General features: G+C 37.9%; 4 protein-coding genes across 10 annotated transcripts; 2 read left to right on the plus strand and 2 right to left on the minus strand.

Annotated features, from left to right (window-relative positions):
• The first annotated feature begins 953 nt into the window (after nucleotides 1-953).
• On the plus strand, nucleotides 954-12,409 carry LOC109006130 (type I inositol polyphosphate 5-phosphatase 2-like). Of its 7 annotated transcripts, none has more exons than XR_001998598.2 (13): nucleotides 954-1,094; nucleotides 1,819-1,914; nucleotides 2,018-2,123; nucleotides 2,205-2,318; nucleotides 2,879-2,966; nucleotides 3,054-3,158; nucleotides 4,757-5,588; nucleotides 6,098-6,282; nucleotides 7,995-8,103; nucleotides 8,621-8,766; nucleotides 9,779-10,005; nucleotides 11,444-11,547; nucleotides 12,034-12,409. XR_001998598.2 is itself a non-coding variant. In XM_018985308.2 (11 exons), the coding sequence occupies exons 1-10, from the start codon at nucleotides 1,885-1,887 to the stop codon at nucleotides 9,978-9,980; spliced, it is 1,917 nt and encodes a 638-aa protein (XP_018840853.2). In that variant the 5' UTR covers nucleotides 1,316-1,884; the 3' UTR covers nucleotides 9,981-10,005; nucleotides 12,034-12,409. The 7 variants fall into 7 exon arrangements, 2 of the variants coding, with proteins under 2 accessions (XP_035543520.1, XP_018840853.2); XR_001998599.2 differs by lacking the exon at nucleotides 954-1,094 and adding an exon at nucleotides 1,188-1,271; XR_001998597.2 differs by lacking the exon at nucleotides 954-1,094 and having other exon boundaries at nucleotides 1,316-1,914.
• A 4,995-nt stretch (nucleotides 12,410-17,404) lies between these two features.
• LOC118347684 lies at nucleotides 17,405-18,238 on the minus strand. Its single transcript, XM_035687707.1, has one exon. It carries the CDS (start codon nucleotides 18,236-18,238, stop codon nucleotides 17,405-17,407), a length of 834 nt encoding a protein of 277 aa, XP_035543600.1.
• Nucleotides 18,239-18,277: 39 nt separating this feature from the next.
• LOC118347685 (uncharacterized mitochondrial protein AtMg00310-like) lies at nucleotides 18,278-19,009 on the minus strand. Its single transcript, XM_035687708.1, has one exon. The coding sequence runs from the start codon at nucleotides 19,007-19,009 to the stop codon at nucleotides 18,278-18,280; it is 732 nt and encodes a 243-aa protein (XP_035543601.1).
• Nucleotides 19,010-26,506: 7,497 nt separating this feature from the next.
• On the plus strand, nucleotides 26,507-27,444 carry LOC109006122 (transcription elongation factor TFIIS-like). Its single transcript, XM_018985300.1, has 2 exons — nucleotides 26,507-26,683; nucleotides 27,298-27,444. The coding sequence occupies exons 1-2, from the start codon at nucleotides 26,507-26,509 to the stop codon at nucleotides 27,442-27,444; spliced, it is 324 nt and encodes a 107-aa protein (XP_018840845.1).
• Nucleotides 27,445-27,458: the final 14 nt, after the last annotated feature.

A 27,458-nucleotide genomic window follows, 5' to 3' on the forward strand; every position in this document is an offset into this window, starting at 1 on the left:
TATTGTTGTGTTTGGATTAATTAAAAGTGTCATGCATGTGCTTTACAACCAATTTTTGTTATTAAACTTATGAACATTTTTCTTAATAGTTTTAAAACCAAAGGAAAAAAAGTTAATGAACAAACTCATAAAAAGATCGAGTGAGTGCAACTTTTAAAACCTGTATTGGAAAATTTACAAACTAACATGATTTATAAAATTATTTTTATTGTAAAATAGATTTAACGTATCATATGAAATTATGTTAGTTTGTGAATTTATTTTTATAAAATCTTTTTATAATTCATATATCATTTCTTTTTATATAAATATGCTACATGTCTTTAGAAGGACAAAATAAACAAATTACCAAAGTCCACAATCAATCACGACGTTTAATAATTTGAGAGAGGAAAAAACACGACCATTAGACATTTCAACCATATTTTATATATTCTTTTTTAATAAAACTCACATTAAAAAAAAATTAAAATTAAACAGAGCGTATCTAATTTGGGCCTTTGCCCTGCACCTAACATTACTCCTCACGCAATTGGTAAGCTGACGCCCACACGCCCACACGCGCGTTATGCAGAAATTCCTACCTTCCTATCAAACGTTGCCAACATTTTGCTGTTTGACAAATTGCATGGCTGTTGTCGAATGTCTTCAACGTTGTTGTTTCATTGTCTTTTCTTTCTTTTTCCATTCTCTCTCCCGGATGTGTGCGTGCACTGCCTGGCCCTACTTGGGTCTCCAACGAAAAGGTGGGTAGGTTTTTACAGTGGAAACAGCAATGGTTTATCACATTCACATATAGTGGAGCACCGGGTCCACACGGCCTTGCGTCACGTCCAAATATTTCTGGTCGTAGGTCATTTTCTCACACCTCAGTATAATATGTTATTACATAAATGGTTGAATAAGATTACGCAGTTAGATTTGTATGCAGTCATAATTTTTACAGAAAAACAAACTGAGGCGGACCGCCCTACCCATGGCTAATTCTACAGCTGTCCTTGACGTTCCTTCTTGATTATCCCATTTGACTTGATCTCTTATTTTTTTAGTGTCAACACCGTCCGGTGGGGTCACTGCAATTCTTGGCTGCGATGGTATGAACTTTTTGTTATTATAATTTAATATATGAACTATTGCTTTGTTTTTTAGTCGCTATTCTTAGTCAGTGTTTCTGTTTCGGAGGTACATTTATGGGCTCTAAAGTACTTCCTGAATTCTAGATTTGTGGTGGGTGATAGCTGTAGTACTACTGGACTAGGGGCTTGATCACCGTGAGTCAATACTTAGATGCAATTAGCTTTTGGGTTCGTTAAATTGTTGGAGTTATTCTGCTAGCTTGTGTTTTGACATATGAGTCCCTAATTTTTTTTATAATGGGTTTTATTAGATTATGTTTTGCTTTTCACTCTTCTGTCAATGGCTGTCATGCCCACCTCCTTACCGAATGAAATAGCCGCAGTGTCATTAGTTTCAGTACTACAGATTTGTTGTCATGAAAATGAAGTTTTAGCTTTTCAGCAATTCTGGGTCGTTGTTGAATTTTCAACAATATCACGCATCTATGTTTATGTATTAGAAAATTGCAACATGGGTGAAGGACCATTATGTATTCTTTTTTTTCGCAAGTTGAGGTTGAAGATGTCTGTTTGATATGTCCATACCTTTTCTGTCCTTTCTATTTGGTCGTGATATGGATCTTCCTTTTATTTGCCATCAAAATAAGCCTACCCTTAGGCTCTCTCATCAGGTTATGCTGAAATACCTCTTATTTAACTGGTGATTACAACTTACAAGCTTGCTACTGTTTCTATATTCAAGGACCTGTCTGTTGAAAGTCCAAAATATTGGTGATTCTGGCCTCTGGTGGGAATTTATCTTGAGACTATGAGAACCAATCGAGGGAAACGCTCTGAGGTATGTTTTAATGTCAACGAGTCTTTCTGTAACCCATTTTTATGTGTCAAAATTATATATATCATTCTTGAAGATGTGTTTTGCCAATTACATTTGATTGCAGGCCTTTTGGCCTTCCATTGTGATGAAGAAGTGGCTAAATATCAAGCCGAAGGTGTATGAGTTCAGTGAAGATGAGGTTGACACTGAAACTGAAAGTGAAGATGATGGTATGTTTTAGCATGTTTCTCATGACATGTTAATCCATTTTGTTTCTTTGCTTGATCAGTGTTTCTTCAAATTTTGTACAGCTTGCTCTCTTAAAGATGAAAGAATGCACGTGCCTGAGGATCGTGCCCAGAGGACACAGGGGAACCTTTTCACTCGGCCCAGTAAAACTTCAGGCAGTACTTTGATTTCTATGGGTGATTGATCCTATTAGGATGAGACTGCTTTCTCAAGTTCTATTTTCTGCTTACACTTATGGATACTTGTTGTCATATTTAGTATTACTGGAACTTTTTGCCATTTATGTGTGCTTATTTCTTCTAAGAACATTTGTGGTGCAGCTCCTTTAGATTTTGATTATATTATATTGTGGATCTCTCATCTGTTTAATGTTCCTGGTTTTGTTTCTTAGTTGAACATAGAAATTGTTTGTTCTAATTTGGAAGCAATTATGGTCAAAATCTGTTTTGCTTTTTCTATATCATTGATGTGACCTTGGATCCAAAACATTTTGTTGTTTGTGGAAAAATATGCGAGAAAAGGTAGGAGAAAGATCAACTTTGCTCAAAACAGAAACTATATTTAAAGCATTTAAAGCAATTGTCTTCTAATTCCTTCATACTTTCTGAGATCTGAGTGGAGGCAAAATAAATTTTTACTCAATTAGCTCAGTAAATTTTAGCATGATTTCCTATATTTTTTTTAAAGCTTGTCATCTGATAAATTTCCTCTGTGGTTTTGCTTTCCACTCATCCAGGTACATCTTCCACGGATTATCGGTTAAGGCACAGGAGAGGAAAATCCGAAACTTTGCGTGCACAGTACATTAATACAAAGGATGTGAGGTTTGTGGTTGACCTGTGTATGCCATCTAAAGCTATTAATATTTTGGTTCTTATTGGAATTTTGTAACGAAAGTTAATTTACTGTAGGGTGACAATTGGTACTTGGAATGTTGCTGGAAAACTTCCAAATGAAGATCTTGAGATTGATGACTGGCTTTGTACAGAAGAGCCAGGAGATATTTACATTATTGGGTGAGTGATTACTCACCCCTTGATCGGTGGTTTATTAAAAGAAATTGGTTAAGATACATTAGATTACAAAGGGTAATAGTGCCTTCACAATGTGTTTTGAAGAAATTATTGTCGAAGAATAGTTTATATTGAAGGCCATATTCCATGAGATGGTCTGATAAGTGAAGTTTATATTGAAGACCATCTCATGGAATACGGTGAAGAACAGTAGAATAATGGACTTATAAAAATGACAATATTGTAATGGCAGCTTGGATGTCACATAAACATTGATTGAATTGATAAATATATCGTTTACATTGGGTTGTTTTCATATCATTGCTGGTATTTACATTTTAATTTTCCAAGTACTGCACATGGAGAAAAGAAAGTTTACGATATGCCATTAGAGGAAAGTATACATGTAAACTAAATAGAAATGTATTTTCCAAACCTCTGAAATTGGGCTAGGAACCCATGTGCATGTTGTATCATAGTATACGATACTTGACGTGATGCTTAGTGAGGTTTTTATCAATTTTTCCTGACTGGATAATGGGTAAGCCAAATACAAATACATGACAATTGCATTTCAAGTATGAATCAACATTTTCTCGTTTCACTTGTACTTCATCTGGATTCTTGGCATATTTGACTCCAGAATCTGAAGCGCTCATAATACATGCATGCTTAATGTCTAGTCAAGGACTTCTTTCTACATTAAACAAGAATTTCGTCTCTGAACAGCTATGCAGAACACAATTGTATGAATCTTTTACCATGGGAGTTCGTGGTTGCTCTTCATGATTATCCTTCATGGTTTCTCTTCATGATTATCCTATATGCATGCTATTCTAGGGAGATTGTCGACTTTTGCTTATTAGTTACAGGAGTTTTAACCATAAATATGCTAAATTTCCTTGCTCAATTGTTCTCGGTGAAGGTTCTGCTACCAACTAGCTTTCCATGATTTTGGCAGTCCACTCATAAGTATTTACCTGGGGTCTGAGAGCTTGTTCTGGAATGTTTCAAATCTTGATGGATTACACTTAAAAATCGACCATGGATTTTTATGAATAAAAACAAATAATCTCTATGCATCTGCTCTATCAGCATAGTAACCCACTTCCCTGACAATTCCTCCAAATTCAGGCCCAAAATACTTGAAAGATATTTGAACCGGAGTAATCATGTTCATATTGCATTTTGTCACAGATTCTTCGAGCACTCTGGAAACAAACAGATTCCTAATGATTAAATGATGGTGTCAAATTTCCAACTTTTCAATAAGCAGCATCTTGCATATTCATATATTCCTGATCGCTTAAGCTGCGATGTTTTCCATTTACTTATATGTTATTTATATCTAAACTGAAAAACTAATAGAGCTTGTGCTGTCCTTCATGATTTGCCGAGTGTTGACATTGCTGCCTTGTTTGCAAACTCAGTGCTAAAATCAATCTGTCTCTGTATGTCTGTCTGTCTCTCTCTCTCTCTCTCTCTCTCTCTCCGCCTCTCTTCCTCGCTCTACAAGGGTGAGTTAGTTAGTTATGATGAAGCTTTTGGCTGCTGAGATGGTTTAGTAGTCTATTTAATATCGATTTATGTGCCTGTTCCAGTTTTCAAGAGGTAGTCCCTTTGAATGCCGGGAATGTTCTGGGAGCAGAGGATAGCCGGCCTATTCAAAAATGGGAGGCAATAATTCGAAAAACTCTCAACAAATCTTTGGATCCTAAAAGCAAACACAAGAGTTATAGTGCCCCACCCTCCCCAGTGCTAAGGACTTCTTCTGTTGCTGATGTTCTTGCATCTGAGATTGATGTTCATCCATTAGAGATGATGTGTGAGGAATACACCAGGAAGAAAAAATTTTATGACAAGGAACAAGAGACACTGGATAAAGGAACTGATATTGGAATGCATTCTCAATTCAGGAGAATATATGGCATTGATTTCACCAGTAGATTAGACTGGCCTGAGCATTCATTAGATGCAACCCCTCAGGTAGTCTCCTCCAATTCAAAGTTGCGGAGAGTATTTAGCAGTTCGGGAAGAATTGGATATAACTTGACAGAGAATTCTCTACTAGGGAGTCCACAAAGTTTTGCATTAGATGGTAGTAGATTGAAACGAATGCATAATAGCTCTGGTGATCTAGGCTTGATGTGGATGGAGCAGCAAGAGAAGCCTGAAGTTCTCGATTCTCTCTCTGATGTTTCCAACACCTTTTCTGATGAGGAAGATGGTTTTTTTGAATTACCAGAGGAGCAGCATAATTTTGAAGTAACCGAAAATGGTGTGAAGTCATGTCCTAGGTATGTGCGAGTTGTCAGCAAGCAGATGGTAGGGATATATGTATCAGTTTGGGTTCGAAAGAGGTTGAGAAGGCATATCAACAATTTGGAAGTTTCTCTTGTTGGAGTCGGTCTAATGGGCTACATGGGAAACAAGGTAGTTCCTGTACTTTCATGCTAGAACTTGAAAACCTTGAGTTCCTCTTCCTGAACATAAGCGTGTATATGCAAAAAAAACACATCGTGGTTGTGCTGGCATTGTTTTATCATTTAAATAGACCGATACATATGGTGACCCAAAAAAAAAAAGAAGAATGAACATTGAAGGTTCATAATGGCAGTCATAGCCTCTACAATTATATGTATTACATCATTGTAAAAGTCAGTACAGAATTACATCACACTGCATCATGCTATGGAGGGTTGCTGACTCCATACCACTAAATGTGAAGTACTGTTTGGTTAATCCACCTGATTTATGTACTTTTATGGCACAGAAACAGTGCCCTCCAAATTGTGATATGTTGCAATGTGATTGGTAGCATGCTCGTGATTCAAGTAATTGTAGAGGAGAAGACATGTCACTGTATATGATGATTATCAAACCTAGTTTTTATATGTTACTGGATGTCATAACCAACATGTGTTTTGTGGTTGCTGATGTAGGGCTCTGTTTCTGTTAGCATGTCCCTGTTTCAATCACGAATGTGCTTTGTTTGTTCTCATCTGACCTCTGGTCAGAAGGATGGGGCTGAGCAGAGGCGTAATTCTGATGTCTATGAAATAATACGACGTACCCGTTTCTCATCTTTCTTTGAAACAAATCAACCACAGACTATTCCTTCTCATGAGTAAGCATTATTTGGCATTTGAAATTCCATATTCATGCATTGCAAAATATGTTCGCATGAGTTTTATTTTGTATTGAAAATTGTTGGAGCATAGAATTCAGATTTGGTACTATGCCTATGTTTCTGCATTATTCAAAACCTTCCTCATACTGAGACTTGATTTTGTTGATTTTGAGTGACAGAAAGCATTAATAGTATATGACTTCGAGTGGAAATACATGTGCTTCCCTCGTAACTTACAAACTTAAGTGCAAGAGTTGTTTCCAAATGCCTCTGTAGCTTCTTAGGTAGATCTTGTCCCTTCTTCAGCCCCATATCCTCCCCCTACTGCAGATCTCACCCCTTTTTTCAGCCCCATATCTCCCTTACTGCCTACTCATTCAAGGGGGATGGAAACTGGTCGAATCCATGCCCACAAGATGGGTATCACTTGGGCTCCTGGCCATGTAATCAGTCCAAGGGTTGTGGAGCATCATGATCAACTTCTTGTGGAATAAAAAACAGAGAAGACAATAAAAGCATGAAAACTTGCCGTGGTCATTGGCTGAGGTGGATGGAGAGGATGACAGTGTGGTGGTGTGGCTATGATGGTGTGGGCTGGAAGTGAGTAAGTTGGGATTGAGAGTTTAATCCACAGACATGAGAGGGTGGGAGATGGTTGGATAGGGAGGCTGTGTGGTGTCTATATGTAGAGCAAAAAAGAAATGAAAGTGTTATTACCATTGTGGTAAAGAGAATAAGAGGAAGAAAAGAAAATTGAATATTCTACACTCTATTTTGAAGCATAGAAAAAAACACCCTATTCTGAAAGATATTTTTGAATTTTTTAAAGTTGTATAGGCGGGGAGGGTGGGTTCTGCACTTGCGACCCTAAAACTGCTATCTGCCCGCAAGGTACCGACTTTTAAAAGGTGCCCACGCCTGGCTGGGTAATGTGCAAAAGGTTACCTATTACCCTTTCGTCTGGGCGTAGCTTAGTGAACGGGCAGGTTTTACCTGGCCTGTTGAGCACCCCTAGCCATGAATCGGCATGACAAAACAAAAGGAACCAAAATTCATGGGTTGGATGTATTTTCTTGCTCAAGGCCAAATAGCAGAAACCTGGAAAACCTGTCACAATGGAGAAGCAGCTTCGAATTTTCAATTTTATCTTCAAGCACACATGTTCTCATATTTGTATCTTTTTCACTGATTGCTACCTTTTGAAATATCATGGCATAGTTTCTTACGTCAAGAAGAACAATTGAAAGAAGGTAGCATGCTGCTCAACTTTGAACATTTGAGGACATTGGTTTGAGACTGTCACAAGTTTCAAAAAAACAGATTTTAGGTATATACACTTCAAACCCAGGAAGGTGGATATCTAATAACTTTGAACAACTAAACAGTTTTGCGTTTGATGCAGCAAAAAGAACAAATTATAAGCGAAAATAGTGCTTTTGTTCAATTTGTATAGAGTTTAGTTACAAAAATTACATGGTAAGACTGGTCCAAATGATATTTCGGAGACATTTTATGAATTGAAGATAAAGAGACTCTTTAATATTTATGGTCAAATTTTGAGTAGAGTTTTAGTGTGAAAAATATTTTGACTTTACTAACATGTAATTGCCCAAATGTTTCGTATGGTCATTTTAGAATCTCCAGTAATTTTTTGTCTTTATCATTTTTACATTGAATATGAATTTGTGATTGGATCCCATTGTAAACAGTCAGATATTCTGGTTTGGGGATTTGAACTATCGTATCAATATGTTGGATACAGAAGTTAGGAAACTGGTTGCTCTTAGAAGGTGGGATGAACTTCTCAAAAATGATCAGGTGAGACTCATAATACTCTAATTTTGCATGACTGTGATATGGTTAGCCTTTCTTATTATTGGGACCTTTTCTGCCCGTATACTTGTTCCAGCTTGCCAGGCCAACTAAAGTGGCAAATATATGTGTCCTACACCAACCCAAATGTGAATCTACCTAAGATTTAAAAGTGTGATATATATTTGATCTTTAGACCTTAACAGAAACTACTTACTTTCAGAACTTCTGGATCATGCAGATTTTTTTTTTTTTATTATGTAATGCAATGTTGTGGCATACAGTTTATTCTGAACCAGAAGCAAAATTTCTTTCTAAGTATGTAATTTTCTTTTCTTTCATCTCAAGAAGATAATGTAGACAGATTAATGAAAATATATTTGCTGAAAATCTTAAATATGATTCTCATTTCAAGACACCAATTAGTCATTTTTTCTATCAATTTTCTCAGGAATGTTGCTGCGTTCCCCTTCCCACCCCCAATCCCTTTCAAATGATTTTAATCACATAATTGATGCTGCAGCTAAGCAAAGAACTCCGGAGTGGACATGTATTTGATGGATGGAATGAGGGCGTGATAGACTTTCCACCTACTTACAAGTATGAAACCAACTCTGATAGATATGTTGGTGAGAACCCAAAAGAAGGGGAGAAAAGATCTCCGGCCTGGTAAGTACTACTTTCTTGGGACTAGCAAGAGTACAAACCTGGTGTTGATGAGAAGGGCTGGTGAGGAGAAATGTAATAAGTATGTCAGATTGTCCTTTTGTAACACGTTTGATGTGCTTTTCATTTCACTACAAGGGTATATAATTTAATTCATCCATTCATAATTTTGCATTTATTTTTTTTAGTTTTTCTATATATTTTCTTTGAAGTTTCTAATTTCCATGGTGCCTATGGGTGTGCATGTGTTGGGTTTGTTTGGTTTTGGTGTGCAAGTGATCAGTGTGGATTGGTTTAGGTCATCTCTTTAGGCTAGTTCTATCATGTCCATTCAACCCTTTAAGTTCAACGATAGCTTGAATCACTTTTGCCAGAATGTTAAATTATTTGGTTCTTTAAGCATTCCAATACTCCATTTAACCATATAAATTCCAACTATTTCATCAATTCATTTCCATTGTTTCTCTTTTTGGCCAAAACCCCAATGACACCTATATCAAACTTTTTGTTAAAAGTTTGGTTAAGCAGAGATTTTGGAAGCGGTGCCCATTTGGGCCTAAAAAATGAACAAGTGCATTCAATATAAAATATTACATCCATAAATATAAAGTTTGTTCGGATTCATTAGTTTGTCAAGGCATTGAACCTGACACAAAACCTTTCCTGTTGAGTTTTCTGATTCTGAAACAAACCGACCTGTAAAGAACCAATCAGAACACATTGGCATAGGTTGGTCGGCCGTATTAACAGTTCTTTGCACACCCTTGCACTGTTACTCTCACCAAGTTAACTCAACACTTCAGTGGTTAACATAAGACTGGCTGATTTGTTCAAATCTTGTTGATAGAGCTTGATCCCTCAAACCTTGAGGCTTTATTAGTCAGTTTGAACATATTCAACGAATACTGACCTTCGACAGTGTAGCCTTTTTTTTAGACACAAGCAGAATGCAAATTTTTGGATTGTAAACGAATGATATACTACTTGCTAATTGGGTATTTGATCTTTTATGCAGGTGTGATCGTGTGCTGTGGTTAGGAAAAGGTATAAAACAACTGTCCTACAAAAGGGCTGAATTAAGGCTCTCAGATCATCGACCAGTTCGTTCAAATTTCTTGGTTGAAGTTGAAGTCCTAGACCATCGGAAGCTGCAAAGGGCTATCAATTACAATAGCGCAGCTGTACATCCTGAAATTTTCCCCGACGAAGAGAGTTAGAATGAGAAATCTTAGCAGATACCAGGTAACTGCCCAGTTCATTATTGAAAATAAGTAATGATGAAAGACAGGCTTTAGCAAAGGCTTACAACAAGGATCATTATAAGTTTCAAATAATTAAAGTCACATTGGGCTGTGTTCTATGGTTTTATAATCACCAGGAGGAAATCAATGGGAAATGCCTATAAATGCAGCACATGTAGAGTAAACTCTTAAGAGAGCAAAGGGCAATCCCATAACTGTCAACTGGCCTACCATATGGAAAAAAAAAAAAAAAGAAGGCATTAGAGAAAAAAGAACCTCCCATACCCATCGATGCCAAAGGGAGGGAAAAATCTCCCTCTCCGGCCACTTCCATGATCAAAAGCCTATCCAGCCTTTTGTTCTTGGTACCAAGAAGCTGCCTCCATTTTTCTCCCAGTTTATCTGTAAGGAAGAAGCTCGATTTAGTGCCAACCGTCCACTATCAGATCCCATGCACCACCCCACAAGGTATAGCACGGGTCAGTCTTCCATCCCATCAAAATGATTGGAAAAATCTCTGGTGCATTGGCCCATGCACCTCTGCAGGCGCCACAGGGATCACATGCGTCGCCCATATCAAAGCTTCTTTGGCCAATTTTCTTTTTTCCTTGAGAAATAGTTATCTACCTTCTCCTTTGTCAAGGACCTGGAGGAACAGAGATTGGGTCTTTCCATCTCTCACTCGAAAATGGAAAACTGCAGTGCATCCCAATCAGAAATGGTCTACAAGCATGTCATTTCAGTTTTCTGGACTATATTGAAACCATCGATAAGGCAGTTTCCCCTTGGTTTGACCAGGGAATATGGGGATGGGTTTAGGACCAATTTATGAGCGTATATCACCTTCTTTGTTTGAATTTTCTTTATATACACCGTGTCTGATATTATAAGATGATTCTTGGGCTCCCCCACTCACTCCTTTTGTATCTTTTGTATTTCTTTCAATGCATTGCATACTAAGGAAAAAGATATGTAGAGCCTTTACTAAAAAATCAGACAATACATGTAATAAATGAGAATCAATAATGAGAATGACAAGTTTAATCTTAAGTAAAAAATTAAAGAAGAAGAAGAAGTGCTAAACTAATAAAAGAGAGAAATAAACTAATGTACTAATCTAAAACTAGCAATTTGGTAACGAGAATGATGAAAAAGACCGACTTATTTTTTAGTTTTTGATAGGTAAAAGAGAGTAACACTTATTGCACGCTAATAGTAGGAATTAAATATATTCAGGAGGCAAGAGGAAAACAATTTTAAAAGGCTACTAATTGCTCCCATAGCTGACCCTGCCTCCTTCCACTGTTGCTTGTGATATCCATTCAGCAGCATGGTTTGTTTACATGACCATGCATTTCTAGAGCTTTTTTCTTTTTGGAGTAACTGTTCATATATGTGCAACTCAAACTATAGACTTGATACTTTCTTACTGTTTGTAGATTATTTTAAAAGATTACTCCAGATATATGTGAAGACGGAACTTGAATTAACTACCTTGGTTCCATATCTCTTGATTTTCAGCCTCTGTTACATTTTCCATAAGGTAGGTGAATTTTGAATGTGGGATTTTATTTCCAATTGTTCACTGATTCACTCTGTATTTGACTAATTACAACATTTATCTGAAAGGAACCACATACATTTTAGATTCTCGCCAGTGCTAATTCTGAAATGCCTAGTCTTGGCACTGAAGAGTAGTCACGTTCTGAAGTCATTGTTTGAGCCTTTTGCATTTGTAGAACTATGAAGTATCCATAGATGTGCCGCAGACCATGAGATTTATTAACAGTAGATGAAGTTCAATACCAAATAGTTTGTGACCCACCATTACATGTCCCTTTCTTGTTCTTCATCTTTTTCATTTTGGTCTTTTGGCATTTTAAAATTCATCAACTGTTAAATAGTTTCTTTGCAAGATACTCCTGAATGGTGTTTAGAGATCAAGTTGCTTGCTCAGTTATACTTTGAAGAATTTAATGAGCTTGTTGTTTCATGCATATAATAACGTTATATAATTCTCTCTCAACAGGGATTGCAAGTCATTTTGGCAAGGTTGCAAGATTGTTATCTGGTGGATGATTGTTGGTTTCAAGATATACCCACCAACTATCACTGTCTGACCAGTAGCTGTCAGACAGTGATAGTTGGTTTCTAGAAGCGATCCTCACTGTCAAGTACTGTTGCAGCCTGCATCAGAATTTAAGTTTGCCTTAGGTTATACAAGCCAATAAGTTAATAGGACTAACAGGTAAATGTATATAGTAAAGGCCTATCCTTTTTTTTAAAGGCCTATCCATTTGTTTTTATAGTTTTTGTTTTAGTCTTGTTTTGTTAAATTTGTAGTTGATTGGTTTGTGGAGCTGATATAAATGCCATTTGACAGTTTTTACTTATAATTGGATCAATACATGCAAAATCTTTATCTTATCTTGGTTTACATTTAATGCATTTTTTTTAGAAAGTTGTTCGTCGGTATTAGTTAAAAAATATTTGCTTATGATGAAAGAATACCATAGTTACAAATCAAAGCACCTTGATATTTTAAGAGAATAAAAATCAAAACTAAAGTGACCAAGACAACTAGAAATCAATACAGAAGTGTGATCCTATACTAACAACTTCAGCAGAAGTGAGTGGTAAATGCAAGAGCTGAGCCAACATAGGTGATGAGAAACCAATTTAGGTTGTGTTTGGATGCTAAGGTGATCTCAGATGATTGAGTTTATCTATAAATAGTAATAATTTGTAGGTTCTATTGAGATGTGTTTAAATGTAAATAGGTTGAAATATATGTTTGAATATACAAAATAAGTTGAGATAAGTTTAACTTATTATGAAAAGTTAAAAAATAATAAATCTTATGAATGATTGGTTTGAGATGGTCCAAACATAGCCTTAATTGATACAAAATATTAGCACCTATTACTCCAGGCAAACCCTGATCATTTGCAACAAGAAGCAGGACGTCCAGCTCTGACAAGTACAACTTTCAAGAAACCTCTTTTGCAGTGGTATGACATTAATTCAATGTATTCTGGGATAATACCTTCAGTTCCTTGTTTGGCTTTTGTTTTAATAAAAGATATTTATTAAAACTTCACTTGTGATGGAAGAAAACTGTAGTTACAAACTTCAACTATTACACCTTTGTACCAAGCCTTATTACAAAACTGAATATGACCTCATTTACAAAAGATCAATCACTTGGATTGGTTTCCCTAAACACTCAAGCCACACTAATAGAGAGTTGTGAGAAGCTGAAATGATCATTATCTATAATGAGTGAAGCTACGCACAAGGACGTCTGTGTGTTTATCATTTTTGTTCTAGAATATATTGCTTTTACCTCAGTCATGGTATTTTGTGCCCTCTCTATTAAGTGCTGAAAATCTTATATAAACTTTCGGCCTTCCGCATCTTGGACCACCCATCGACCACCATATTGCCCCCGTGTTTCAGAAACTTCTGCCATTTTCATTTAATAACTCCTCCATAAGCTTGCTTCATCCATTGAAGACGAGTCATTTTTGGCAGTCTTTACATGATCTTGGGCAATCCCAATTGTTTGCAAAGTAATTTCACCCTGTTGCAGAGTAATCTATAACAATCCCCAGGCATTTGATAAAAATACATTGAGATCGCTCACAGGGAAGCACCTCTAGTAAAGAAGAAGGAGAATAGAGAGAAGAACAGAAAATTCTTAATGCATTTCGATAGATCCCCTCTGAGTAGGGAGTGCTCCTTATATAGTGATATCCCAAAATGGGCCTAGCTAGATAATAGGAAAATTAAATGCAAATGGTTTAAATGTTATGAGCCGAGGCCTAATATCTGTTACAACCTAAACTAAATAAAAGCAACTAATAACATAACCTAAAAATAGATGTCGGCCCATGGCCCATGGCCCTCGGCCTTCTCGCCCAAAGCTCAGTTTCTTCCATGGGTTGTGACAAACCCTTTCCTTCAAAGCACCTTGCCCACAAGGTGCGGTTATGCTTCCAAAGTAGACCTCAAAAGGCTGTTGAACCTTTGGAGTCCTAGTGCTTCCACCACCCGGGTGGAATATGAGGATTTTCTTTTCACTAATTTTGTCATACTTCTGTCTCTTAGTTCCTCCCTTTGGTCCCTGCCAAGGAAGACTTTCTCTCAAGAAGTACATAAGGATAGATCCATGGGCTTATAAACCATTCAATTCATTTCTTTCCATCAATTCATGAAGAAGATTGACATATGATTTCCCTTCATGCTTAGTTTGAAGACTCCTCGACCATATTTCCACAATCTTATCAATATTTCCAGTATATATATAACAAAGAGTAGCAGCCAACGTGTTACCAACATTCAGGTGTTAAGAAGAAAGTGTGTCACAGAGCTCAGTCCTTTTCTCCCTTTGTGAAAAACTACAGAGAAAAGCCAGGGTTTCCTTTCAGAATTTCAGGGGTCTAGTATAAACAATGCTCAAGAGATCACTGTTCACCATAGCATAAACAACATTTAGGCAATGCTAGGAGCGGCTTAATACAAATTGAGGCCTAAGACAAAATTTAAGTGATCCATTCGTAAAAATATAAATTATTATATGGAATAATTTTCAATTTTTTGAATTTATATTTAATACAACAACGTAAAATGAGGCCTTAATGCAGATTTTATACCTCAATTTAGTAAGATCTTAAAAAAAATTTTAAAATATAAATAATTCATTGTATTAAATATTAGATTTAGTATTATGAGGCCTTGCACATTAAAAAAATATAAAAATTATTTAAAATTTTATTTAATAAAATGGTTTTTATTTTTATTTTTTTAAAACATTTAAAAAAAATACCTCATTTTTATTTTTAGAGACCTTATATAGAGTAGGAGTCTTAGGCAATGGCCTAAATGGCCTTACCATTGAGTCGGCCTGGGCAATGTGAATGGCTCATCCTAAAGTGTTGGTCACAAAGTGCTCTCCCACAAGGATGCACCACCAATGTCGCAATAAGAGTGCTGTTAGGGTGCCGCCCAGCAGTCATACCCCTAGGCAAATTTCCCTTTTTTAATTTTTAAAATTTTTCTTATTCATATTATTTTATTTTTTAAACATTTTTAAAAAATATAAAAAAATATCAATATATTAATAGTCACTTTCTTAATCAGTGAGTAAAAGAAAAAATATATATAAAAGAAATTAAATGCATGAACGGTCAAAATGAGAGGAAAAATTGAGGCGGCATATTATCATTATTCATAACTAAAGGATCAGCCATTAATGTGCAGATATGCACTGTGCAATTGCCCCTTTTCTCTCTTCTTTCTTGCCATTTTCATATTGCGCTTCCTTTGAATCTCTGTCAAGCTCCCCATCACTCCATAGCCAATTCACTTGCGGGTGGGAGATTTCTCTATTTCATTGACTGTTAATTCTATACTGGCCTCACTCATTTTTCCGACATCACTCTTTTGGCTCATCTTTCCCATACTCGTCATTGCGTCTCCTTGGTATCCCATGCTTTTGGAGGGGTTCAAGCACTGCATCTTTTGGTTTTATAAAACTCTCCAATAGATTCCTACCCTTATCATCCTCTATACCATTCAACGTCAAGGAGAAATAGAAGCAACAGCACCTTTACAAGCTAAAATTGAGCTGATTGGAATTGAGGCAGATATATAAGGCAGAATAGGCAGTGTCTTAAAGGTGCATGACTTTAGGAAGGAAGGCAGAGCATGGCCTCTCTAACGCCCCGATCCTAGAGGTCCGGAGAGTTAACTTCTAATATTGAATATCATCTCCAATAGCACAATTATATATAATCCAAAAACTCCATAAAATATTCAACACAAATATCTATGTTCCTTCGTAAGGACACTAAAGAGAATTCTTAATAAAATAAATTAAAAACTCTCTAAAGACTCAAAAATATCAATAACTTAATATACCGAAATAACCGAAAACAATAGATCTACTATACATGACACAATAAATACTTGTACCAAATGAAACTTGTTCCTCTACAATTATCACATTTTTCTAAAACTTTCTACTCTTATTCTCCAGCTGAACCATCAAAATTATCTGAAATATATTGTGGAGATAAGATGTGAGTTATCAATAACTCAGTAAACAGAGAACATATACTAGTATGAAAACATGAGCATTTACAGAGTTCAGAATGCAGAACAAAATACTTTTTATTTTCAAAATGTAGAGTCAGAACATGTTATCAAAAATATCAGAATGAAAGTTCAAATATATTCTTATTCAAAATTCCTTTAGCATAAGCATAACTGAACATATTGATCTTATTATATCATATTAGAACAGAGATCATATTTAACTCTCGTGATAGGATTATGCAAATCCTGGCAGCCAACCGAGCAGAAACAGAATGTGAATCTTCCAATTTATTATTCTCGTAGCGCCCCCCAAGATTGCACACAGGAAAGATTACTCAGAAAAACTACTTTGGCTTCCAAAGTGAGTGCATCGGAAACAGAAAAATTGGTACCATCCCGAACAGAGGCCACATTTTTACATTGGTTAGAATAGAACGGAAACAAAAATAAAATATCATGCCAGATGTTTTCAGAAATTACATCATATCATATCAGAGTACATAACATCTACAGAATAGAATATAATCATATCACAAAAATATAATTTATGCACAAAATTTTATATTCGCTTTCTTTTGCATAGTTTAGAAATAATATACAAAAAATAAGCTCATATCTACACTAAACATGATGAAAATACTTTTCTTTTTCATATAGATTTCATGAGTAATGCCGAACAAATAATTGAGATTGTTTCAAAATTCTTTTTATAACAAAACATGCATATTTTTCATACAATCAACCTGAGTTCATTTGATTTTTTGCAAAGTTTAGCATAGGAACTCCGTTTACCTGAACTTTTTAATTTTTCAGAAATTTATCACAATAATGCCGAATAAAAATTAATCATCACCTATAAAATAATCACATAATTTCCATAAATATATGAAATTAACACCATTTTTAATACCTAACCTAAAATGGTAGGTAACCTATTTTCTTAAAAATCTAAATTCCTCAAAATTCTAAAATATCATAAAATTCTCAAATCATCAATTTTCACTTAATATTTTATACTATTTAAACTCTAAACTATCCCGATAACTTAGAAAGCATTGCTGACGTTTATACTCATTAATTTAGATAAAGCCATGAAAGAAGAATGTACTCACTTTAATATGGACTTGATATAACCCTAACTCAAAAATAAATTTAATTAAAAACCAACCCCAGCCCAACAAAAAACTACAACTTTTGTCATTTTCAATTTTATGTATAACTTCCCGTGGACTTTCCTCAATCCAACATATTTCAGTTTTCGTAAGTAGAGACTTCCTTGCTAGACTATGTGCAATATTATTTCATTCTCTATGTATAAAACCCAAAGTCCAATGAAGACCTTGTGCGAACAATCTCTTTGTATCCTCGATCAGCTGTCCATTCTTAGACTCATGTTTCTCCTCAGCTAGCACTGCCTCTATCACCCCTTTTGCATTCCCCTTCATCATGACAGACCAAAACCCAAGCTCCTTGCAGAGTTTTATGAATCTCTTTAAGGCTAGACACTCAACAATAAAGGGAGAAAAAACATGATCTTTCCTGGTGCAGATAACAACCATAACCTCACCATTACAGTCCCTTACTACAATTCCTATGCCTATCATCCTGTTCGTCAAATCAATCGCAGCGTCAAAATTAAGCTTGTATTTATTTGGCACAGGTCTCTTCCATCTTTTATCTTCCCTGCTCACCTCACTTCTAGTATGCCTTCCCTCCATTCTGAGAGTTGCCTCCTTATACTCCTCTAGGAACACCAAAGCAGATCTCACCATTTTACTGGGACAACCAAACTCATTTTCAAAAACAAAAGCATTCCTCCTTCCCCAAATACCCCTCATGATAGCAACAATTCTTTCCAAACAACCTTTAGAAAGTCTTTTAATCAACTCCATCCACAAGCTAGTGAAATCCTGCACCTGATTCCTCCACTTCCTCACTGGACTTTCAGCTTCAGCCCACACATCAGCCACCGCAAGACAGCACCACAAGGCATGCTTAACATCCTTCTCTTCTCTTTTACACACCGGACACAAGGAATCCTCAGTCACCTTTCTTTTGAGCAGGTTATTCTTTGTGGGTAGAACATTATTCAAAGCATTCCAAACAAAATGCTTATAACCCCCTGGTACTTCCATAGACCACACCTTCTTCCACTGATCATCATCCCTACTTCCTTAAGAGGAACTCCCTTTCCTTTCTATCTTTAATTGCACATCAGCATGGTAAGCACTTTTTACAGTGAACTTACCCTTCTTTGAGAAACCCCAAAGCATCCTATCAGCTGCCCAAAGACATCTAATGGGAATAGCACAAATCATTTCAGCTTCTTCCTTATTAAACACCCTAGCAACCAAATCCACTTTCCATTCCTTCCTTTCCTCGTCAATTAATTCAGCCACCTTTGCATTTGCTGCTAGAACTTGGACAGGAGATTGAACACAATAAGAAATAGGAGAAGGAAGCCATTTTTGGCCCCATATCATGATATTCCTTTCATTTCCCACCCTCCACCTCAGACCCCTTTCAACCACATCCTTCACCTCCCAAAAACTTCGCCAAATCAGAGAAGGGGATCTCCCTAATTTTGCTGCAGTGAAGAACTGACCTTTCAAGTATTTTTCATTATAAATACGGGCCACCAGTGAATCTTGCCCCTGGACCAATCTCCATCCTTGTTTAGCCAACATGGCTCTATTAAAGCACTCTATACTCCTAAAACCAAGACCACCCGCTGCTTTAGAGACCCCGAACATCTCCCATTTCTTCCAATGAATACCCGTCTCTGTCCTATTGTTTTCCCACCAAAACCTTGAGATCATAGCCTCTAAGTCACTACACAGTTTCTTTGGCAATTTGAACACACTCATAGAATAAGTAGGGATGGCTTGCAATACAGCCTTCACCATCACTTCCTTACTAGCCCTAGACAAAAAATTGGTCTTCCAATTCTGAATTTTCTGCCACACCCTATCTTTGATACTTCGAAAAGTATTGTATTTTGCCCTCCCTACCATTGCAGGAAGGCCCAGATATCTCTCAAAATTATCATATAAAACAACACCGGCCTCACTTTTGATCCCCTCTCTAGTCAAAAAACTAATATTGGAACTAGACATTAAAGAAGTTTTTTGCTTATTCAAGGTATGTCCCGAAGCTTCTTCATAACAATTCAAAATGGCCTGAATTTTTCTCCATTCCTCAACCTTTGCTCTACTAAAAATTATGCAGTCATCAACAAACATAAGGTGATTTACCCTTGTACCTCCTCTAGCTATTGCCACTCCTCATAGATCACCCCTCAATTCTACCTTTCTCAGCATCTGGCTCAAACCCTCTGCACAAATGATGAACAAATAAGGGGACCTTGTCTCAATCCCCTAGATGGCCGTATGATATTCCCTGACTTTCCATTAAGTAAAACTGAGTATGTCACAGAACAAACACAATCCATGATCAGCCTTGTTATCTTCTCCCCAAACCCCATCCGCATTAACATGGCCTTCAAAAAAGACAATCCCACCCTATCATAGGCTTTGGCCATATCCAACTTGATGGCCATGCTCCCCACCTTCCCTTTTTGTTTTGCTTTCATAGAATGTAAAAGCTCATAAGCAATCATAATGTTGTCGGTAATGAGCCTCCTAGGGATAAAAGCATTCTGATTAGCAGAAATAATATATTGTAAAACCCGCTTAATTCTACTTGCAATTACCTTAGAGATCAACTTATAAAGCAGGTTGCACAGGCTAATAGGCCTGTAATCTTTTGCTGAAAGGGGAGTTTTAACCTTAGGAATTAAAACCAGGTAAGTATAGTTGAGCTTCCTATCCAAAGGACCCCCATTCAGTACCTCAATGACAGCTTCCTTCACTTTTGCACCAATTACACCCCAATGGTTCTTATAAAAACCCACTCCAAAGCCATCAGGCCCAGGAGATTTTAAAGAGGACATCTCTTTTAAAGCCCTTTCCACTTACTCCTCAGAAAAAATTCTCTCCATACTCAGCTTCATTTCCTTAGAAACACTAGCTTCCACACATCTCAAACAGTCATCAATTGTCTCATTTGTAGGGCAAGAAGAAGAGTAAATACCTTCATAGTAAACTTTGAGAGTTTCTGCAACCGCCTCAGGTTCTGTCACAAACTACCCTTGCTCATCTTTTATTTTACTAATGAAATTTATCTTCCTCCTCTAATTTGCATGAAAAAACTTTGTGTTCCTATCTCCCTTCTGCAGCCAATGCCTTTTTGCCCTCTGTTTCCGTGCTACATTTTCCTGATCAAGTAACTTTTCCACTTCTTTTCTTCTCCTCTTAATTTCCTCTAGCCTATCTTGCCCCTTGCCTCCTGTAGCACCCTTTGTTGCTCAGTTTTCAAAGCAATCTCTCTTCCTCTTTCCTTATCCAAATTTCTGCTCCAATTCTTAAGGGCCCCTCTGCAACCAGCTAAAAGGTGCAACCCCTGACATACCTCCCGTATGGTCCCTGTTTTTCCCCCACTCATGCTCAATAACCCTTGAACATCCCTCCTCCAGGTCCCAACACAGCTCGTATTTAAAGCTGTACCCCCTTCTATTCATTCCTCCCTTAACACCATTACTTGAACTCACCAATAAAGGGCTGTGATCAGAACACACTGTAGTCAACACCTCTATCTTTACATCAGAATTCATCACCAACCAATGATCGTTAGCTACCCCCTGATCCAATCTCTCCATAACAAAAGTGTCATCCACATGCCCATTCCACCAGGTAAATCTATCACCCCTCCATCCCAATCAGACAAATTGCCTTTCTCCAAAACCTATCTGAATAGGTCCATTTGGTCCTCACTTCTTAATCTTCTCCCTTACTTTTCATCCTGACATACAATCTCATTGAAGTCCCCCACCACACACCACCCAATCCCATCCCTTGGTTCAAGAGAATTCAACAAATTCCACCATTCTCTTCTTTTTTGAACTATCGGATCCCAATAAAAACCAGTCAAAACCCATCTCTTCCTCCCTCCCCCTTCATCCACCCATGCATTTATGTGTCTATGAGAGAAGATGATTAATTCAAACATCTCCTCCCTTTTCCAAAAAAGAATCAGTCCCCCACTCAAACCAATAGGCTCCACTACAAAACAACCCTCAAAACCTAACCTCCTCTGAATACCAATCACTCTACACTGCTTCAACCGTGACTTCATAATGAATACCATATCTGGCCTCTTCTCCTTTACCACCTAGCAAAGGAAATGAACTGTTCGGGGGTTGCCAAGCCCTCGACAGTTCCAACTGAGGGTTTTCTGGCAGGGCTGTTGGACAGCCTTCCCCTCACCTGCTTTTTTAATTTTCTTTGTAACTCCCTTTTTCCCAGTCTCTTTTTCCCCTTCTCTGTCTACTATTTTATTCCCAAGATCTAGGGCTTCATGAGCATGTAACCCACTCTTTGCCCTTGCAGTGCGCTTCCATCTACCCTTAGAAATGGTAGGCTGGTTTCCCCCCTCGTCACTACTCACCTCCTCAACTCCTAATACCCCTGGCTCTTTAATCACTCCCAGATCCACAATACTGCCTTGCCCCTCAATTACCTCACTGACCACCTCCACTAATTCCCTCCCCATTTTAACTTCTCCCTCCCCTTCCACCCGAGCAATACCTAAATTCTTCTCCACCACCCCAATCTCCCCCTTATTTACATCAGTATTTTCTTCCTCTCTCACTTCTCCCACTCCCAATCGCTCATTCTCTCCCCCCTTCACTCCCCTTACCCCCTTTCTGGCACCCCGACTCGTAATTTTTAGCAGAGCTATACTCCCATCTAGGTTTCTGTTGCCATCCACCTACTCTGAAATTCTTCTCTGCTCTAAGCCACGACCCAAATTGAGGTGCCTTACCTTCCATGTTCCCTCCTCCCGTACAGCCATTTGCCCCGTGAACCACCCATCCACACGTGAAACACATTCTCAGTAACTTCTCATACTTGAAGCTCACCCACACCTTCTTCCCATTAACAGTAATCAAACGACCCCTAGCAATTGGTTTTCTCAGAGGAACCTCTACTTTCACCCTAAAAAATCTTCCCCACCCAACCCCATCTGTCGGCATATCAACCACCCAAACCTTCCCCACAGAACCACCAATCTGATAACCCCTCGACTCATCCATGTACCCCAAAGGCAGATTATGAAGTTGAATCCAGAATACTTCCTCCTCAAACTTCAAAGAGTCTGGTTGAGCCCCAGCATCAAACATTCGGAGTACTGGAAGATGGTTATCGAATAACCAAGGCCTTCCTTCCCAAACTTTTCCCAAATCGGCATGTGTATTGAAGGTAATAACAAAAATGTTAGTACCTACCTCTTGGAAAACGGCCGCTTTGCTAATCTTCCAGATTTTGGCCATAATTGAAGATAAGATCTCCTTCCCAATCACTCTATCCAAATAGATCCTCCCTACCAGACTTCGATCCCCTTTATCCTTCATTGTACCTTCCACTTCGTTCATTTCTAGATTCAGACTTTCCTCCTCTGACAACCGAAAGTTCTCCTATAGCACCTCTAACCTATCAACATCGCCCCTCGCCATCGTCGTCCTCGACGGAGAAAAACAATTATTTTCTTTTGAAAGAAAACCTAACCGACTACTTGTCTCCACCTCTGCTCCCGTAACGGCCACAAAGAGGATACTTCTTGCTAGACCCAGTTGTTACATGCTCTCTTTAGTCTATAAGTTTTATTCCTACTATTTTTATTATCATGTAGAATTTTGCTCATCTGTGTGATTCACTCGCAGTAACTCTTTTAACTTTTATTTATTTGGGATATAAAGTTTTATATATTTATTTTTTCTTCCTAAATTTTGGAATTCTTTGGAATTTAAAACTTTTAACACGTACTAACGTTTAGTAACTATCATAATTGCTTTCTAAAAAAATATATAAAAATATAATATATATATATATAAAGCTTTGACTGGAGATAAAGTACAACTAGAAAGTCGTCTAAAATATTTACTTGATGTCAAGGGAGAGTTTGAACATACCTCTATGTCTTCCCTTTTCCCTTTTTGTACCTCTCTCCAAGGTGAGAGACTACTGCCGTTGGCAGTCTAACATTGGTGCCTCATATGAGGGAGCATGTCGCTGTATTTAATGTGGTAACCTTTATGGGCCTTGTGACAACCCCAACTGTCATGGGCATATCCCTGAAACGGGCACTTCAGTGTATTTAATGCGACATTCCTCCTAAGGTTCCCGATGAGCCTTTCCTGACAGAAATAGGTTCCTCTTGTAGGCCCGTTGGCATGCTCTACACGATAGAGCTTCTTGAGAGTAAGGAGGGCCATTGCCTTTTCCGTAAAGGTTTGCCCCTGCCCCCCCTGCCCCCAAGGGAAGGGCCTTTGGGCCACTTGCTTGCTTCCATTTCCTTGCACATAGACCCCAATTCAGCGGGCTCAAGAAGGTTTCAACTTTTGGGGTGAGAATTGGGCCTAAGACCCTCACAAATTCCTGTTGCGTGCGCGCGACGTGAGTTTTGTTCTTTCATTCTTCTTCTTCTCCTCTTCTCTCTCTCTCTCTTCCGTAGTCTCAGCTAGTTTGCTGCATGATTAACGTTGAGCAATTCCTTTCCCCACGTTCCCCCAAGCCGCTTGCTTCGCGAGATTTGTGTGTCCTACCCTGCAATTGATGACATGCGTCACTCTAGGTCAAAGCGTCAGTCTCTGACTGTCGCTTTTCTCTTTCAAAATGTCTTTCTCGTTCCCGTACATCCTTATGTTTTGGCTTTTCTCCCATTTGCTTTGCCACTGCCTTTGTGTTCCTTAGCCTCTCAATGCTATACAACGTTCTATGGCTTCTTGTCACACCTCTCGTGTTGGAGCTCGTGCCTCTTACCCAGCACCCACTATCTGGTCCCCCAATGATTCCAACAGTGTGAATTTTCCTAAGGGTGAGAGGTTCGTAAGGAGCCAATGGAGTGTGTTTTCACTATATAGCTAAAACTGTGGCTAAACTATTTCTTAAGCATATTTTCAAGCACCATGAATTACCTCTCTCCATTATTTTGGATCGGGATATCACATTCTCTATTATGTTTTGGCAAGAGCTGTTCACCCTCCGAGGAGTCCAGATGAGCATGAGCACAACTTAACATCTTCAAACGGATGGACAGACCGAGCCAATCAACAAAATATTGAAAAATTACTTGAGGTGATTCACAAGTGACCTCCCCAAAGACCGACTCTAGTGGATCCCTTTTATTGAGTGGTGGTATAACACCACAACACCAATCCACTAAGTTCACCCCTTTAAAGCTTTGTACAGGTACCAACCACCAAGAATTCTCAACTATATGCCCAAGACAGCTCACCTGGAGGTAGTGGAGGCCTCCCTAAGAACCAAGGACCATATTTCATAATTATTGAAGCACAACTTGCAGCGTGTACAAGAGAGAATGAGAAGATACACGGATATGGGAAGAAAGGAGCATAAATTTGAGATATGAGATTGGGTGTACTTGAGGCTTCAGCCCTACCAGTAGATCTCCATCGAGCACCGCCACAACCTAAAGTTGGCTCCAAGGTAGTTCGGCCCCTTCTAGATCTTGCAAAAAATTGGTTTTATAGCCTTCATGTTAGATCTGCCATCAACATCTCAGATCCACCCTATTCTTCATATTTCTCAACTAAAAAGGAAGTTGTGATTGAAGTTTACCATGGTTTCATTGCTGCCTCCCGTAAACCAGTCAAGGATCTTGAAGCCAAAGCCAAAAGAGGTGTTGAACTGTCGCATGTCGAAATCTCAAAATCAACTAAGGGTTGTGGTTTTGGTTCATTGGCAAGGATAGAGTGCAGATGAGCTAGGAAGTGTTTTCGTAGTTGAGAGAATCCTATCCTCACTTTGTGGGCAAAGTGCTTTGAAGGGGTAACAAGCCTAGTCTATAAAGATGGAACTGAGATGGAGTTTCTAAAAAGTGTAGTACTTTTGTCTAGAGATGTACTTGCGATGTGGAGTTGAGAAGAAGGTGGGCCATGGGCCAGCCACGGACCGAGGAGGCCATCCTTAGGCCATTTATGTTACTTATGGCAAGTTTGGGGGGTGGGATGAGACACAAAACTCTTATCTCATCTAAACTGATCTCATCATTACACATTTTTCAAATCTCCATACAAAATATAATAAACAATTCAACTTTTTTAAATCTCAAAACTATAATAATACTAAAACTTAATATTTTAAGCTTTCAAACAAAATACAAAATTATCATCTCACCCCCCTAAGCCTGCGTAGTTGTCTTTATATGGATTGTAACTGATATTGGGCACAATCCGTAATATTGGTTTGCTGCAATTTAATTCATGTTCACGTTAGGCCCTGTATGTAGGCAATCAATACGTAAGAGCATTTTTTATTTGCTTAGATAGGTTTTTTATCGAAAATCAAAGGAACCTTTTGTTTCCTTCTCAATTTTTCTTTTGGAGATACTCACAAGTGAGATTTACATTCAATACTATTTTATTACAAAAATTTGTTACACATTTCTCTCTTCAACTGTATAAACTAAATAATTTAATATTTTTATCATTCAACTTTTCTACTATTGTTATTAAAAAAATAGAAAGAAGATATAAAAGGAAACTCACTTTTGATTAAAGTGTTGGAATCGGTCTTATGAATTAGGTAGAAATAAATGGAATCAGTATGGATTGAGCGATTTTATCGATTCTATGGTCTAATTGATAACTCATTGAAACCGATATTAGTTCTAATCAAGCAAAATTAAATTGGTTTGAAATAATTCATTTAAATCATTTTTGGGAGCCAAGCGGCAGCCTTCACCTTACAAGCAAGAAACTAAAGTATATTTGAAAATTATCCCAAAACCAATTTAAATTGGGCCAAGAGTCCGAGTCGTTTATACTTCATGGTGTCTTATAATCGGTAATATTCTCAAGCTAGCAAAAGAGTTGAATTTATATGGAATTAGAACTTGGAATCCAAGTGTCAATGCCCAAAACAAATACTTCTACCAAACTTATCCTTCAACGTGAGAAATCCTTCAATGTAGAGGATTAGGATTGAAACGCTAGTTGTAAGATGTGTGTGTGTGTGTGCGCGCGCGTGCGCGTGTGTATTATATGCACCCAAGAATTAAGGAAGCTCCATGGTTAGAATTCAAATTTACATTGCCGGAAAACCAAACCTCTTCTTAATTTCTACTTTAGTTTTCTCTCTACAATCTTGGAGCAATATTCTCTGATGGGTTCGTGCAAGATGGTGGAGATTGGGTCAAAACGATGCAAGAATAGTGGTATCATTTCAGCATCAGCACGCTGCAACAGGGTAACAAAAAAGCAAGAATGGAGGTTTGTGAGCTAGAGCCAGATCTGAAGATAAAAGTTGTTTAGGTAACAGACAATGCTAAAGGCTTACTGTGAAAGGGTTCGTAAACAGCTAGAGGACACTTTCTCCGGCGTTGCGAGTGAAGCCGATGAGGGCATTCGGCATGATGTAGAAGCATGTGACTCGGTTCAGGTTGCTACCTCCATAGAATCTGCAATCTTCTTGGACAGATCGTGCCAGAGGTGCTTGTGGGCATGACTGCGGAAGAGATGGCAAGCCAGAAAAATGGGGCATGAAAATGTTAAAGACCTAACCAATGATCCAAAAACTCTAGGACTGTCGGATATTAATTTGGTTAAACCTTTAACCCTCAGGATCATAACATTCCACCATGCTTCTGAATCCGACGTCCACGGTGGCCCACTCTGTCGACACTGACCCGATGGTACCCCTTTCCCTTTTGTCGGCTTCACTCATCTATCAGTATTCAATAACTTAACACTATGTCCATACATAATACCAAAGCATTTTAATCCAGCCTATAGGTTGCCCCCTTCGTAACTTGAACTCTTCACGTGGTCTCAGCTCTGATATCAATTGTTAAAAACTTAACCATTGATCCAAAAGCCCTAGGACTGTTGGATACTAATTTTGTTAAACCTTTAACCCTCAGGATCATAACAGAAAACACCCAAATTCAGTTGAAGACAATGAAAAGATGTATGCATGAAACGGACGAGAAAGAAAAAGCCTCCACATATATGTTCAAGTGTGGAAGGTGTGGTGAGCGCAAGTGCAGTTACTATCAAATGCAGACAAGGAGTGCTGATGAGCCAATGACAACCTATGTGACGTGCGTCAATTAGAAAGAAAAAGCCTCCACAGATATGTTCAAGTGTGAAAGGTGTGGTGAGCACAAGTGCAGTTACTATCAAATGCAGACAAGGAGTGCTGATGAGTCAATGACAACCTATGTGACATGCGTCAATTGCAATAATCACTGGAAGCTTTGAGAGATTTATATGCT

This window comes from Juglans regia, chromosome 2, assembly GCF_001411555.2.
Source record: "Juglans regia cultivar Chandler chromosome 2, Walnut 2.0, whole genome shotgun sequence".
Lineage (NCBI taxonomy): Eukaryota > Viridiplantae > Streptophyta > Magnoliopsida > Fagales > Juglandaceae > Juglans > Juglans regia.